Source organism: Vulpes vulpes, chromosome 14 (genome assembly GCF_048418805.1).
Source record: "Vulpes vulpes isolate BD-2025 chromosome 14, VulVul3, whole genome shotgun sequence".
Classification (NCBI taxonomy): Eukaryota; Metazoa; Chordata; class Mammalia; order Carnivora; family Canidae; genus Vulpes; species Vulpes vulpes.
Window position 1 is genome coordinate 119038376 of NC_132793.1, and position 16751 is coordinate 119055126.

The 16751-nt window shown below is 50.0% G+C and overlaps 1 protein-coding gene across 5 annotated transcripts in view; it reads right to left on the reverse strand.

The window, feature by feature from the left end:
- The window catches only part of EVC2 (EvC ciliary complex subunit 2), a 127500-nt gene that overhangs the window by 106230 nt on the left and 4519 nt on the right, over positions 1–16751 (reverse strand). For all 5 annotated transcript variants that reach the window (XM_072737794.1, XM_072737796.1, XM_072737795.1 and 2 more), the window contains exons 2-6: positions 14082–14136; positions 10239–10405; positions 6986–7054; positions 5058–5244; positions 246–355 (exon numbers count right to left, since the gene is read on the reverse strand). In XM_072737794.1, the coding sequence (XP_072593895.1) occupies positions 246–355; positions 5058–5244; positions 6986–7054; positions 10239–10405; positions 14082–14136 (588 nt within the window). The remainder of the gene's footprint in view (positions 1–245; positions 356–5057; positions 5245–6985; positions 7055–10238; positions 10406–14081; positions 14137–16751) is intronic.

The following is a 16751-nucleotide window of genomic DNA, read 5'->3' on the forward strand; positions in this document are numbered from 1 at the left end:
GGAAGAGGGGGAGGAAGGAAGGAGGAAGGAAGCAGGGAAGGAAGGGAGGAAGGAGGAAGGAGAGAGGGAAGGAAGAAGGGAAGGAGAAAAGGAAGGAAGGAAGGAAGGAAGGAAGGAAGGAAGGAAGGAAGGAAGGAAGGAGGGGAGGGAGGGAGGGAGGGAGGAGCTACCAGACACCGTGCTCTAAGTGTCAAAGCTTCTAAAACAACAGTGAGGACACAGAAAGCAAAGGGAGGAGGACATACCTGTGCGGAGCTCTGAAAGGTGAGCTGGGCAGGAAGCAGGAGGACCTCTCCGCCGCCCACTTCCCCGGCCTTGATGGAGGCTGTGTAGCTGACGGAGAAGGAGTCTCCCACTGCTCAGAGAGAAAGCAGGCGTGAGTGGAGAGGGGCCCATGGGTCCGCCGTGCCCCAGAGGAGCCCCACGTCAATGGAGGCTGCCAACCACTCTCAACCACTCTCACAGCCGCCGTGGACAGCAGGGGCGCCGCTCGGGGCTCAGGGGCCAGCGGTGGGGACGGTGAAGTGTGCGTGCCCGCTCACAGGGCCCCTCGTTTTCAGCTGAAGAGGCTGTCAGCGGGTGCGAGGAGCCAGGGTGGCCCCCTTCTGCCCCTGTGCTGTCTCACCTGGGGACCCCCTGCCCCATCCAGCACTGCCTGGGACTGGGTGGCTCAGTCTTCCTAACCCGGGCACATTTAACTCCCACATTTGGGAAATCCAGTATCAAGGCAGGAATCTATTTATTCCCCCAAATTCCTGTTCACACAACTAAAGAAAAGTGTCTTCATGGGACTTTTGGGCCTCGGTGGGCAGATGGACACCAAGTACTATACTACTCTGACCCCTCCGGGCAGCGGGTTCTGTGAGCACAGCAAGGGGCTCCAGGAGGTGGGATGTGGCACTGTGGGCTCACGTGGGGCCCCCTCCAGCTCCGTGGTCTCTATCTAGCTGGCCCTGGATTGCTTCACTACAAAATGTAACTTTGTATTTAAGGGGAAGCTTCCCTGGGACACAGGGTTTGCAGCTCTAAGCTCTCCGAAAACCCCGGCTCTCCAGAGAAGGCAGCTCTGCTCCCAGACACAGGCTGCACTCAGGGCCCAAGGTGAACAAAGAGCTGGGAAAGAGAGGAACCCCAGGCGAGGGTGGCCGGGACAGAGAGGTCACCACTATAGGTTTCTTGTTTTGCAAGAGGCAGCGCGCTCTCAGCCCCGCCTCCTGGAGAGACCCTCCCATCTGATGTTGGAGACATCCTGCCCACCTCCTGTTGAGTTGACCTTCCCAGGTGGGCTCCAGGCACCTGGCTGAGCCCGAAGCCACTTCATAAACTCCCACCCAAAGGCACATCTCTGTCCCGGTTCTGACAGACGCCTCCAAACCTCAGCCACGGCGCATGGAAGTGCGGAGTGCTGGGCCTAGGGACACGGCTGTGCCCTGCCAGAGCTGACACCGGCTTCTTGTCTGGAAGGGGTGGTGATGGGGCTGAGGCTATGAATGATACTTTTGTTTTTTTTTTTAACAGCTTTGAGATAAAATTTATGTATCACCCAGTTCATCTGTTTTAAGTGTGCAATTCAAGGAATTTCGTGTATTCAAAGTTGTGCAACCATCACCACAATCTGATTTCAGAACATCCCCGTCACCCTAACAGGAAACCTCATGCCCAAAGGCAGTCACTTTCCACAGCCACCCTAAGGCCTAGGCAACCACTAATCTGGTTTGGGGGTAAGGGGAGTCATGATTTGTCTTTCAGGACATCTCCTAGAAATGGAACCGTATAATACATGTTGTTCATGTTCAAGTTATTTCACCGAGCAGATTTTTTTTAAGGTTCATCTATGTCGTACATGAATCAGTATTTCTTTCCTTCTTACTGTGAGTCCTAGTCCATTGTGGGGACAGACACAGGATGCTCTCCTGTGAGTCAATCGGAGAAGGACAAACATTATATGTTCTCATTCATTTGGGGAATATAAATAATAGTGAAAGGGAATAGAAGAGAAGGGAGAAAAAATAGGTAGGAAATATCAGAAAGGGAGACAGAACATAAAGACTCCTAAATCTGGGAAACGAACTAGGGGTGGTGGAAGGGGAGGAGGGCGGGGGTGGGGGTGACTGGGTGACGGGCCCTGAGGGGGGCACTTGACGGATGAGCACTGGGTGTTATTCTGTATGTTGGCAAATTGAACACCAATAAAATATAAATTTATTATTAAAAAAAAAAACAGGCACAGGGATGTCTGGGTGGCTCAGTGGTTGAGCACCTGCCTTCAGCCCAGGGCATGATCCTGGAGTCCCAGGATTGAGTCCCACATCGGGCTCCCTGTGTGGGGCCTGCTTCTCCCTCTGCCTGTGACTCTGCCTCTCTCTCTCTCTGTGTCTCTCACAAATAAATAAAATCTTAAAAAAAAAAAAAAAAGAAGAAGTAAGGCACATGAGAAACGTGGTGTTCAATTTATTCAGCTCCCAAGACAAAGGAGCTACACCACTCTGCTGCTGCAGGAACCACAACCCCTTCCTGACAGCTACAAACCTCTGGGCAGTGGCGGGGGGTGGTATATGTGTGTGTGTGTTGGGGAGGGGGGTGGATAGGATAAAATATTGGGAAGAGAGAGTATGGGGAATTTTAATTTAATTTGAAAATATTGGACTTCAAACTTACAAAAGCAAATATTTTGATCTCAGATTTTAATTCCTTATAGCCTCAAATATATTTAGGTTTCAATTTGTAGGGGATTCGTTCCTAAGACCTTTCACTTTTCCCTGAGAATCTGCAAAAGGGAGGTGTTGGCAGGTCACTGCTGGAGGATCTTCCTGCAGATGAAGTCAGGGTTGTCCCCTGAGGTCACTGCAAAACTCTTGACATAGGGCGCCCCTTCCTCACCCGGCAGGGCACCCCACCCGCTGGGAGGTCTGGGTGGGCACTGCAGGTCAGCCCATCTGACCTTGGGAGTGGGCTGCTGGCTAAGAGTGCCCGCCTGCAGTGGCCAGTGGGTGACAACGCCCACCCTGCTCTGCCAGCCTATGAGCAGGGCCACCTGACTGCCCTAAGCCTGTGCTCCAGCTCTGCCTACACCTGCCACAGGGCTCAGGGTTAGCCCCTCATAGGCTATCAGGTGCTTCATTGCTCAACGTGCTGAGACTTCAAGCAAACAAACAAAACGTAAAGGCAGAGGAATAATGAGTGCTGAGCCTATGGAACCACCCGGATTTTTATTTTAAAAATCCTCAACACCTTCATTTTATTTTTACGCAATGGTAAATCGTGAGACTCACAAAGGCAGCGTGACCGAAATGACTGAGATGATACCACAGTGAAGGTCCCTCACCCTGGCGCAGTGGCTTATTGCCTGCACAGTGTGCCGCTGTGTGCCAGCCCTATGGACCCCACAGGGTGCCCCGAGGCAGACAGAGGAGACTTCATGGCCTGCGATGCCCAGAGCAGGAGGCTGAGGATGAGGGGGTGCCTTGCACCCACTCCCCCGGGGAATGAACAGGATGCCACTTCCGCTGGGGCCATCACCTGTGCTCCACATGACACCCCCCCAAACACACACACACATGCAGAATAAAAACAATCACCACAAAATCGCTACTGGCATGGGGAATGCTTCTGTAGGTCAGGCTTTCCGTGCATTAACCCCCTCCTCCTTACAGCCGTATCCTGAAGCAGGCATTGTCACTGTCCCAAGTCACGGAGAGGAGGCTGGTGTCGGGGACATGTGGCAGGCAAAAGTCAGGGTTGGTGGGGTTCAGAATGCAGTGTGGACAGGCACGCGGCCCCAAGCTGGGCAAAGCACAGGAGGGCAGGTAAGTGATGTGCAGGGGAGGGGAGGGGGCCACCCGAGCAGACACAGGGGCACAGGGGATGCTGAGCTAACAGGCGGGGGAAAGTGACGAGTGTGGTCTGTCTGGCAGGAGCACAGATGCTGGAAGCCACTGGGGAACTGAGAGGAGAGAGGCAGGCCTGCTGGACCAGGGGCTGGGAGGGTGAGGGGAGGGACCCAGGCAGAGCCAGGGCACATCACCTCACTTGGTCTCTGCTCTGACTCTGCTCATGGCCCCATGTCCTGGTCTCTCAACATTAGCTTAAGGACTGGTGGGATTTATTTGTATATCTTAGAGGGAAGGCACAGAGGATCACTTGGTTGGGACACATCCTAACAGTTTTTATGACACTGCTGAAACCACGGCCAGCAAAGAGGTGGCTGCTTGTGGGCCAACTCTGTTGGCAGCTTCTGTCAACAGTCAAGGTCAAGAAGGGCTCTGAGGCCCTGTCTAGGCTCAGTGAGAGCGTGTGGCATGATTGGTGAGCAATATGGGCCATCACAGGGAAGCGGAGAGATGAGTCCTGAGCACATGACAGGCACTACAGCGTAATGGGTACAGGGTGCACAGTCTTTTCCTCTGTAAATGAGATGGGTACCCAGAGTCAAAGATATTTCACCCTCCCAAGAAAATGGACAGTCCTGAAGTCATGGTAACAACCAATCCCAGAATTCACTTAAATCTGCTTAATAAACCAATGATAATGTTCCTCAGGAAACACACCTCTAAAGCCATCCAGTGACGGTGCTCTGAAAGCCAGCCCATCAGCGGGGAGGTACTCCGGTGGACACACTAGAACTTGCAGGAAGGTTTCGTACACATGCTTCCAGGGCTGGTGTCAAACCACTCCCACCTGGACCCAGCACACCCCAACAGAAGCTGTGCATTTCCCTGAGGGATAACTCTCATCATCTGGCAAGGGATAGACTTGAACTCTATCTTTGGTTACGTCTGAAATTTTTCATAATAAAAATTAATATATAATAAAAATACCTACTTCTTAAAAACTCTTCCCCTAAATCCCACCTCTCTCTCTAACCTAAATTATAAATCCAGCTTTTTGGGTGCTGGTATTGAGTGGTGTCTCCTCTTTCAATACCTGATCATAAAGTCCGTTGTGAGCGAACACACGTCACGTGTTTTAAGAACACGTCTGCTGTGCATCACACGCTCTGTCAGTATCTATGTTCGTTTTCCCTCCTTGACTTGATACACTGCTATCACTGCTATTACCTTGCAGAAACTTCTTTCTGAAAGCCTGGAATCCTGCCGAGGTCTTGTTTCCGGTCGACCCCCTAATGGAGAGGCCAGTGATGTTGTCGAGCAGGAGCAGGTCTGAGAGGTTGGTGGCCGCAGGGGTCCTGGTGTTGTCCACGAGCAGTCTCACCTGAGCTGTCTGCAATTCGCTCTGCCTGGACACCTAGGACAGGAGATGACAGGAGGGCTGTCATTTGCTGCTAAGTCCAACCTCCTAACGTGACCCCCAGCTCAGCTTCAGGCAGAAGGAGTGCCTGAGAATTTATCCGATGGGATTTCAAAGGCCCCAGGACTGTTTTGACTCATTCTCACTAAGCTGTTGCTTGGTGACAGTTTCAAAGTAACTGGGACCCTGAAATGCAGTGAGATTATTCCTACAGAGAAACAGAAGAAAAAATATTGAAGCACAGAACCACAGTCAGGCTGCGGAGACTGTGGCGATTGGTGTCACCAAGAAATGCAGACAAAGGCTCCTTGTGCTGTCATTTTGTAGGTTAAGCCCGGCCCCAGTGCCCTGCCCAGGGCATCTGCCTGCCATGTGACCTCGAGGATTGAGCAAGTCAGTGTCCAGCCTCCAGGCCAGCCTCCCTCAGGTGGGCTCTGCTTGGTCGTGGGTTTGAACGGCTCGGCTGCTGCAAGTGGTCTGGTGGCCCAAGCAGCTCAGCTCTCCGCCTGGCCTCTGCAACCGTGCCCTGTTCCCACTCTCTGATAAGCTTTTCCCACTATCCCTGCCCCACCTTCATCCAGCCCTGCCAGAAGGGATGCAGGAGCTGGGGAAAGAGGGAAACAATGTCTATATATGCAGGTACACATGCACACACTCTCACACATGTGGCAGAAACATCCCTAGGAGGACGTAGGAGAAACTGGTAGCACCAGTTTCCGGCACTGTATCTAGGGAGGGGAACAGGACGGCTGAAGGCCTGAGATAAATCGAGGGCTGTACAGCAGAGGGTTAACTCTGCAGGTGTGCACTGCCCAGACCCTGCACACCTCAAAGAAAGGACTGACCCTTGGCCAACTCCTGGGAGGTAAAGCCCTTAGACTATCTTGTGTGAGAAGAGCACCTTATACACCTGTGGCCTTGGGCCCCAACAGGCCGTCTGTGCTAACAGGATGCTTAGAGGTGGGGGCCGTGAGCCAAGCTGTGTCAAGGTGACCTCTGGAGACCTTGAGCTGGAGACCAGTTACTGAGGCCAGCTGCATGGACACAGCATGCCTCCATGATGGGCTGCACCAAAACCCCCAGACATCAAGGTTTGAGTACGCATCCCTGGTGGACAATACTTGGTACGTGAAGTTACACGTCAGTGCTCCAGAAAATGAAACACCAGCCTCACTACTCTGCCAGGGCAGGACAAGGGGAAGCTTGCGCCTGGTCTCACAACTCCATCCTAGGTGCCTTTTACTTCGCTGACCTTAATATGCACCCTCTGCTGTAATAAATCGTAACTGTGAGACCACCAGCTTTCCTGAGTCGTGTGAGTCCTGCCAGCGAATCATGGAACCCGAGGGCGGTCTCCAGGACCCCCAACACAATGATAATGTGAAATGCCATCTCACAGGATGAGTAAGGATCAGAGGCTTTAAAGACGAGAATAAAATTTTTAAACTGTGAAGCACCGTATCAATAATGAAAGAAAATGCATCATTCTTTCTTTCCTGTTCAAAATGATCACAGTGCATTTTCACAAATGGGAGTTTAATTGCTACCAAAACTCTTGGCCCTGGTGCCATGATATGAAACAGGAAATCCCTTGTACATCACTTCATCCCTCGTATGTCTGGACATGGGTGGATAACTCCATGACTTATCAGTCCTAAATATATAACTCTACCAAGACATGATTTGGTCAAAATCCAACTATTTTCTCTCCAACTATAAGCTGCCTATGAATACCTACCACTGCACATTTCTGAAAAATCACTCCATCCTCAGCAGTTCCTTGCACATCTCTTGAGATGTCGCCATACTACAAAAAATACAGAAATGATTAAATGATTAAAAATGAAATGCACGCTACCCATGTTTCATAAAAGCATTTGATCTAAAAAAAAGTAAAAGATACATAAATACACACGAACTTTTAAAGGAAGGATACAGATTTACTTCTTCTAGTTTAATAACTGCCTTAAGTAATCTTGAATGTTTTAAGAGCCTACTGAAAGGATCAGAACATAAAGCCCATGAGGAACAAAGGATGTGGGCATGTGGGCATACCGGAGGTCTCTCCTAGTCTGGGGGATGCATGGGGACCCAGCATGCTGGAGATGATGCTTTGACAAAAGGAATGTGAGCAAGGGCATGGGAAAATCCCACAGCAATGGCTCATGTGCCCTGCGTGGCCCTGGGGCACCGGCTAATGGGGTCCACTTGCCACACAGAGCAGTGGCCAAGCCAGTTCGGATCACGGTGCACTGGAGCCGCTGATACACCATCCGCGCAGGGGAACCCCTAGGTCTGGCCTCCTCCATCTCTGGTGTACTTCCCTGTAACATCCCAGAGGATAGCCAGGGCCCACTCACCGGATGCCAGCTCCCACTGCCCCTCATAATCACAACCCATATCTGCTGGTCTCTCCCTTGCCACCTCCACCCCTTGTCCCCCACCCCCCGACCCCAGGGCATGGTCCTCATGCTACTAACGTATCCTTTAAACTGAATCGGACTCTGACCCCTCACACCAGGGAAGCTGTCCTTAGCCACACCTCCCGCCCTCTGCCCTGCCCACCTAGTTCCCTCAGTGGGACATTATGTGCCAACAAAGGCAGCCCTTAGTGATACAATCATCATAACAGTGGCTGTTACTTCCCAAATCCAGCCATATGTCCATCCCTTTACATACGTGGGTTCTATTGCTCCCATTTTACAGATAAGGAAACTTAAGGCTAAAAAAAAAAAAAAAAGGAAACTTAAGGCTCAGGAAGGTTAACTCACTTGCCCAAAGTCACATGGGCAGGAAGCTAGGACTCTACTCTGGCTGTGTGACTCCATGTACTATGATTCTTCCACACATCCCCTCTCCAGAGCATGACCCTCTTATTGCACAGAAATAAGGCAGCAGAGAAGGGAAGCCATGTTCCTAGGACAATGTAGACAATGTGCATGCAGCATCATGCCAGCATTAGCCTGGTGCCCAGGCCCTGGACCCCAGTGTGCTCTCCAGCCACCACCTCCCCAATGCCTTTGACATGCCAGCACCCTGAGTCCAAGAGCCCTTGGGCAGGCAACTGGCTTTCTGTTCTTCTGAGCATTACTAAACACAGCTTTTGAGCAAATACACACAGGACGGGTGACAGAGCATCAAGTGTGATAGGAAAGGCCACAAGTCACCTGTCCTTGCCACAGGGGACTGTAAAGACCAAGAGTGATCACGGGGTGGGGGAGTGGGGGGTGGAGAGGGAGAGCTGCATGGTGGGTCCCAAAAAAGAGAGGTCCCCATCCTGACCCCTGGACCCAGCAAATGTGATCTTACTTGGAAAAGGGGTCTCTGAAGACATACCTAAGCTAAGGATCTCAAGATGAGGTCATTCTAGATTTCAGCCACCCCTGGATCCAATGACACATGTCCATATGAGTGATGGAAAAGGAAAAGACAAACACACAAGAAGCCCATGTGAAGATAGAGCGTGATAGTAAACTTCATGTGCAGGTTTGGCTGAGACACCAAGATATTTAACCAAACACACCTGGATGCTAATGTGAGGGCATTTGTTGGATGAGATTAGCATTGAGACCCAAGGACTGTGAGTGAAGCAGATGAGCCTGCATGATGTGGGTGGGCCTCCCCCAATCAGCTGAGGCCTTAACCAAAAAAGACTAACCTTCTGAGATGAAGAGGAATTCTGTAGCATCAGCTCATCCCAGGGTTTCCAGCTGGTCCTGCAGATTTTGAACTTGCCAGCCCCACAACCACATGAGCCAATTCCCTAAAATAAATCTTTCCCTCCCTCTCTGTCTACACACACATAACTCTGATTGGGTCTGTTTCTCTGGAGAGTCCCAATGCAGAGATTGAAATGATGTGACCACAAGCTAAGGAAGTTACCAGAAGGTAGAAGACACAAGAAAAAATCCTCCCCTTTGGAGAGAGTCTTTGGAGGGTGCATGGCTCTGCTAACACCCTAATTTTGTACTCCTAGCCTCCAGACCCGTGATAAAATGATCTCACTCTTTTAAGCCACCAAGTTGGTGGTTCCTTGTTATAGCAGCTCTAAGAAACTAATTCAACCACCCAGCAGGCAGTCAAGCAGGGGCTCATGGCCACGGCAGCCTGCTGGCCGCGCTCAGTGGCTCTCACGCCATCTTAGGTCATGAAATTGTAAGTGAAAGCCAGCTCTACATGATGCCAACACATAAAACAGAACGGAACACAAGAGCAGGACGTCGAGCCACAGCAAAGGGCAGGGGCTTGGCATCCTGGCTCTGCTGCTTCACCTGCAGGACTCTCAACACATTTGGCCATCTCTCTAACCTGGTCCCTGTCTGCAAAATGGGAATAAAAATCATACCTGTTGCGGGAATCTGTATTGAGGCCTCCCGAGATTGTGCAAATCAAGTGTTAAGCCCAGCGCCTGGCTCAGGGGAAATACTTGGTCAGCGCTCCCTGTTGCTGTCGGCCGCAGCGTGTTTACGACCGCTGGCAGCACATGGGGCCAGGTGGACCAGAACCCAGAGCCCTGGGACGCCTGGGTGGCTCAGTGGTTGAGCATCTGCCTTTGGCTCAGGTCGTGATCCCAAGGTCCTGGGATGGTACCTCACTTCGGGCTCCCTGCAGGGAGCCTGCTTCTCCCTCTGGCTGTCTCTCTCTCTCTCTCTCTCTCTCTCTCTCTCTCTCTCTCTCTGTGTGTGTGTGTGTGTGTGTGTGTATGTCTCTCATGAATAAATAAATAAAATCTTAAAAAATAATAATAAAAAGAACCCAGAGCCCTGCTTCAGAACCAGCAGCCCACTGCTCAGGTTCACACCTCCCGTCCATCTTAAATACTAGATGTCATACAGAAGAGAAAGCTCTTTGGAATAGTAGCTGTACTTTGCCCAAGAGAAGGAACAGGCTCTTCTGAATCAAAGCCTGTGGCATGGTATACACAGTTGGCCCCACACCGGTTTCTTTCCAACTTCTGAGAATCCTGTTAAAGTACCATACGTGTCACTTACCAGGTGGTATGTTATAGGAGACTCTCTTTTAAACAAAGTCTTCTTGGGCCATGAGGGAGTAAAAGCAACCATGGATTGAGTCTCTGGCCCACTGGACGCTACAGAAGTTGGGAGTGGGCTAAAGACTCCACTTTTCCTGCTGAATTTCCTTCCAAGGGGTGCTCCCCCTACAAAACAGCAAAAACATGTTGCAGGAAGGCAGTAAGACATCGGGGTGAACGCAGGAGGCAGGTTGCATGTACGCAGAAGGCCCCCACGAGGTGTTTGCTGAAAATAACCAAGTGAAGGAATAAATGAACGAAGGACCTATCATCTCTTTGCCAGGAAGATGTGACATGCTCATGTGGTGGGAGGCTAGGGAGCCTTAAGGAGAGGGCTTCTCAAAGTGTGCGCTGCTCTTTGTGGGTGTGGGCTAAAAGGTACTTTACTGGACCCCCCCTCAGATATACTAAGTCAGACCACCTGGGTGATTCCTACACACAGGGCATCAGATGGTGCTGGGTTCAAATCCTGACGCTGCCACTAGGTGGGTCCTTGGGCAAGTCATGTAATCTCCCTGTGCCTCAGTTTCCCTAACCCAACAGGACAGAAAAATAGGTCTCCCTCCACTGGGTCCTTCTGATGAACCGTCTCAAGCAGAATGGGCCCTGGGTGAGTGTCCTGATGGCTCCTATGAGGAGGATGGGTCCACTGCCAGACACAGTGCCTGTAGAGCCACCCAACGGGAACGGCTCCCTCTAGAATTTGCTCTATGTCAATGTATGTCAAAAAATCATGAGCACCGTGGGTAACACAGAAACGGTACTGGCAGGGCTGTCAGGAGTGGGTGCTGACGGTCTATGTAGCCCCAGACATTTTGAGCCTCAGGTTCCCTCACTCGGGAATGTGGTTAAAATATCCCTGAGACGGGGCTGCCGCAGGAGTAAAGGAGATGTCAGGCCACACGTGAACATGCTGCAGAGTTCTCAGTGCTCGCAGCCAGAAATTCAAATGTTTCAAATGACTTGGATTGTACTGTTGTATGTTTTTCAACATTTACCTTCCATCCAGACACAAACCGTAATTTAATTAAGAATGACTTTATTGGCTACAGGGCATGATCCCGGGGTCCTGGGATCGAGTCCCGCATCGGGCTCCCCACAGGGAGCCTACTTCTCCCTCTACCTATGTCTCTGCCTATCTCTATGTGTCTCTCATGAATAAATAAATAAAATCATTTTTGTTTTTAAGCACAAGCGTTCCATCAGCTGTTAATTTTATATATATATATATATATATATATATATATTTTTTTTTTTTGGAATTCAATTTGCCAACATATAGCATAACACCCAGCGCTCATCCCATCAAGTGCCCCCCTCAGTGCCCGTCACCCAGTCACCCCCACCCCCCGCCCACCTCCCCTTCCACCACCCCTTGTTCGTTTCCCAGAGTTAGGAGTCTCTCATGTTCTGTCTCCCTCTCTGATATTTCCCACTCATTTTCTCTCCTTTCCCCTTTATTCCCTTTCATTATTTTTTATATTCCCCAAATGAATGAGACCATATGTTTGTCCTTCTCCGACTGACTTATAAATAAATAAAATCTTAAAAAAAAAAAAAAGAACGACTTCATTTTTCAGTCTTTGTTATGGTGTATTGATACCATAACATATACCAGAAGTGCTTTTGAAAACTCTTATAATTTTAAAATCAAGGTTGGAAGAAACAAAAACTTGGGGGAAAAAAAAGAAAAAAAGATGTAGAACTGGATAAAATTAGTATCCTGTCTTTGAATTAGTGTCTGTGGTTGAGCCAGGTCATGACGTTGGACTGGGAATAAAGGTGAGCACACCGGGACTCTCCATGGAAGCAAGTGGGCGCCTTCCCAGGCTGGCTGCTAACTCAAGAACATATTGAGTAAATTACATGGGTGCCAAGGAGACAGGACGCCCATCTCTGGACCCTTGCCTGGCCCCTCAGCCTATGTGACATGTGCTTTCTCAGTAGACTTGCTGGACATAAAACCATAAGGCCACACCGGGTTTTATCTCTGGTGACCTGTTTATGGCCCCTGGTCCTCAAAAGGCCTGGCCACGGGCTCTAAGGAAGACTCAAATGAGGGCAGGTGTTGACAGTACAGAAGAAATTCATGCTACGAAGCGACTATAACCACGCAGCATATCATCGGTCCGTCCATTCCTGCCATCAGCACAAGGGCCCATGTGTACCATCTGTGCAGTTCTTTGGCTACACCCTCACTCTCCTGCCTCTGGTTGCCATGTGCCTGGAAGCCTCTCCTTCCATCCCCTTTGCCCTGCTAAACTCAGTTCTCAGGACTCTGTGAGGAGTACCTCCTCCAGGAAGCCCTGCCTGAAGCCCCTCCTAGTGGCCCTAATGCCCGTCCCCTGCTCTTAATGCAGTCACAGAGTAGCACATTGGGTTCCCTTTCACCAACGAGTTTGGCTACTGAATGAATAAAAGGTCTCTATGAATGCAGTAAGATCACCTCAATCTATTTTACTCAAAAGAAAATACTGGATTTTGTAAAATGTAAAGTGTGCAGAGAGTAACAAAAGACAAAGGAAACACTTTTTAATTCTCCAAGTAAGTGAGATCTGTCTATCCCTGGTATAAATCAGGATCTTTGAGGAAGGTGTATTCACAATCTGTGCCAAGCAGACTCTGGGTGGAAAGATGGTTTTGCGGCGCCTCCTCTACTCAATAAGTATCCTGCGGGCCAGCCTGGACCCCAACCCATCCCGGTCCCCAAGAGGCAGAATGAGGCACAGAACCCAGAATACTCCTCCCCCCAACCCCAGTGACAGGCTTGGGGACAGGGAGAGGCCTCAGGCCGAGCCCACCGGTCTTCCCTAGAACTCCTGCCAAGCTACTGGGAAGTCTTCCTCTGTACTGCTCCCAAAGGCTCCCAGGAATGAGGGAACCACAGGAGACCACAGGAGAGATGGAAAGAGAAAGACGTAGCCCCGGCAGGCCGAGCCCCTGGAGCGAGCAGTGCCCACGCCTAGTGGCTCAGGTGTAAGATGAGCAAGTTCTGTTTTCCGTAGGTGAGTTTCAGCTCAATTTCCATCACCTGGCTGGTTGGCTGAGTGATCCCAGACGCCAGTCCAGGGAACCAGTAAATATGTCACCTTGTAGGCAACAGGGGCTTCCCAAACATGATTACACTAAGGCTGTTGATCGGAGGAAATCGCCTGGATTATCTAGGGGGGTGGGAAATGTAATCCCAGGTGTCCCTATGAGACGGAGGCAGAGGGAGGACCGACAGGCAGAAGAGAAGGCGGCCACCTGACCACTGAGGCAAGACTCTGGCCTGCTGGCTCCAGGATGGAGGAAGGGGCCGGGATCCAAGGAAGGTGAGGAGCGCAGCCACGGATGCTGGAAAAGCAGCAAACATTCTCCCCAGAGCCTCGGAGCGAGTGTGGCCTTGCCCACACCTTGACTTTAGCCCAGCTATACGGGTTCCACACTTCTGCCCTGCAGAACACTAAGAGAGTTAAGTCTGCATTGTTTTAAGCCACAAAGTTTGTGATTTGTGAAAACAGCCGCAGGAAACTCATTCTGTAGTCTTTGCACATTCTGTATTCATCAGACTCCTTCGGGGGAGAATAGGGACAGGCCACCTTACTGGGAATCCTGTTCCATACACTACAGCTCCAGCCAGCTGCTGGAGGGGCAACACACTGCCCTTGCTCTATAGGGTCCCGGGATGATAAGCCATATTTGCCCAAGGGAGGCAGAGCAGTGGAGTGTGAAGGAGGTGGAGGCAGGAGGGTTTTGGCTTTAGGGTCCAATTTTCCTTTGCAGTCAAAGCAATGAAAAACCAAGCAGAAGAAAAACTTACCTTCAGTTTTAAAGCGAGAGCTTTCCACGCTGTGCCAAATCAAACGGGGTAAGTCCTAAAAAATTCAGAAGGCAAAAGTCACTAATGAAGAAATGCTCCTAAGAAGTGATTGAAAGTCTTCTCGTAAATGGCTCACACAGAGATGAGTTGCGCTTTTATCCAGGAATCTGAAATTAGTTTTTCTAGGTGGACCATCCCCACCAGGAATATAGGATTACCTCCTCTTTCCCACAATGGCCAGCAACTTGGTCGTAACTGCATTTGGGAAGCTGTCCGGGAAGGCAGCACTGTGTGGTCAAAATTTCATGTTCTCAGACCTGAGTTCGAATCCCAGCTCAGCTTCTTTCTAACCCTGTGACACTGGTTGAACCCCCAGCCTCTGAATTCCCCAGACCTTGCAAGTTCCTATGGAGTGACTCATAAAATACCAGATAAGGAGTCCAGAGAACTAGGTTGCGGATGGAACCATTCCCTTGCTGTGTGTCCTTGGCCAAGTCTCTCAGCCTGTGTCTCAGACCCTAATCTAAAAAAGTAAAGACCCCAAAGCCTCCTCCCAGCTTGCTTCACCTTGCTCAGTGATGACACATGTCCAAACGGGGCTGGGCCAACTCTCCCAGCCCACCTTTGTAAAATAGCAGCTTCCAGAAAGGCTCAGATCTTTCTACTAGAAAATGATACAATAATAATAATTATTTAAAAAAAAAAAAACTGCCCTGGCTGGAGCCCTCTAAATGAGCTGGGTCCCCTGCTGCACACTCTAATATATGAATAGTCTTTATGAGAAGCCAGGGAAATATCATTCTCTCTTTACAGTAAGATCCCCACACACAGATAACTAGATAACTCCCTGCAGGTCCCACAACCAGCGTTGAACGCACACAGCCCAGCTCTGGATGTGCTGGTTTGCACATAATGGAGTGAGAAAGGATATGTGCGGGCAGTGAAGACTACAAGAGCTGAGTGGGACATTCTGGCCCCAGCTAGTTCCTATGGCTGGGAGAGCCCTCACTTGGGCAGGAGAGCATGGGGTTGAGAGGAAACTGTGCGGCCACTGTCTCTGCCCACTTGGAAGGCTTTCCCTATATCCTTTGCTTGTGGTCACACAAGCCCGGGCCCTTGGCCACTGAGAGCCGTGTGTTTCAGACTCACTCTGTAGAGACCCCAGGCTGAAGCAGCTCTCCTGGGATGACATACACCAGCTTTCCCAGCTACAAGGAAGAGGCCGGTCCACAGGGCTGGAATATGACATCCACTCATGGAGGGACAAAGAGGGAGTGATGGGAAATGCAGGGACAGGTGAGGACACAGGCAGAGAAGGCAGAGAAGAAGCCAGACCTGGCCAGCCTTGCGTGAGACCCAGCCCTGAGCTCTTCCTGCCTCCCTCCTGCCATCCCGTGACCTCATGGTACTCAAATCACCAGTGAAACCCCTTCTTCCCTGGATCCCCGCAGAGAAACTTGCCCAAGGATCCTCTCTCCCTCTGCCCATGTGGCCCCCGAGCAGCGTGCTTCCCTCCTCCAGAACCTATGCAAGCAGCCCCCTCCTCTTTCCCATGCTTTTCCTATTCCATGTCCACACCAGACTCGTCACCAAAAAAACCCATTTTAAGCAACACAACACATAGGGGCACACCCTAAAGGGCTGGAAGTGGGATCACAATGAGGTATCACAGCACCATGAGTCACAGGAGTCAAGATGTGGAAGCAGCCCAAGTGTCCACAGATGGACAGAACAGTGGAGAAGCAAAATACAGTTCATCCAGACGAAGGAAAGTTATTCAGCCTCAAAGGAAGGACATTCTGACACCTGCTACCACATGGACGAACCCTGACGACACCGTGCTCGGTGAAATAAGCCAGCACAAAAAGACAAATGATGTAGGATTCCCCTTATAGGAGGTCCCTGAGGCAGTCAGATCCACAGAGACAGAAAGAAGGGTGGTGGTGCTGCTAGGGGAGGGGACCGTGGGAGGGGGGCCGCGGGAGGGGGCCTCGGGGAGGTAGTGTTTCACCAGCACAGAGTTCTAGCTGTGCTGAGACAAAGAGTTCTGGAGACGGAGGTTCGTGGTGGCTGCACAACAGCGTGAATGCACTTAATGTACTGAACCATATACTGAACGATGTTTAAAATGGTCAATTTTAGGTGATGTGTGTTTTATCAGCATTACAAACATGAATAAATGGAACCAATAAATAAAGATCTATGTTGACCTAGTAAAAACATTAAGATTCAAGTGAAATCACTAGGTTGCAAAACTATATGATCCTACTTAATAAAAATGGATTTTTATCCTTTAAGTCTATTGTGTATCTAATTGTGTTTACATATTCATTTAAAGATATATTTATTTATATATGGTAATTTTTACTTGTATGCCTATTTACACATATTTATTTCTATGTTTAACAAAGTATACGTGATGTTTAATAACGCATTTCATATTAATTATATATTTAATGAATAATTATATGATTAACAGCACACGACTTAATATGCCATGACCATATATTATGTTGAAAAATCTAGAAAGATGTACTGAAGTGTCAGCCTTGGTGGCCTTGGGGAGGGGAGTGGTGTCCCCACAGGCAGGGCAGGGACAGTCTCCGGTCTCTCCATGCCACCTGTGCTCTTTCATCTCTTCCAAGCATAAGCACACATCTCTGCATCACA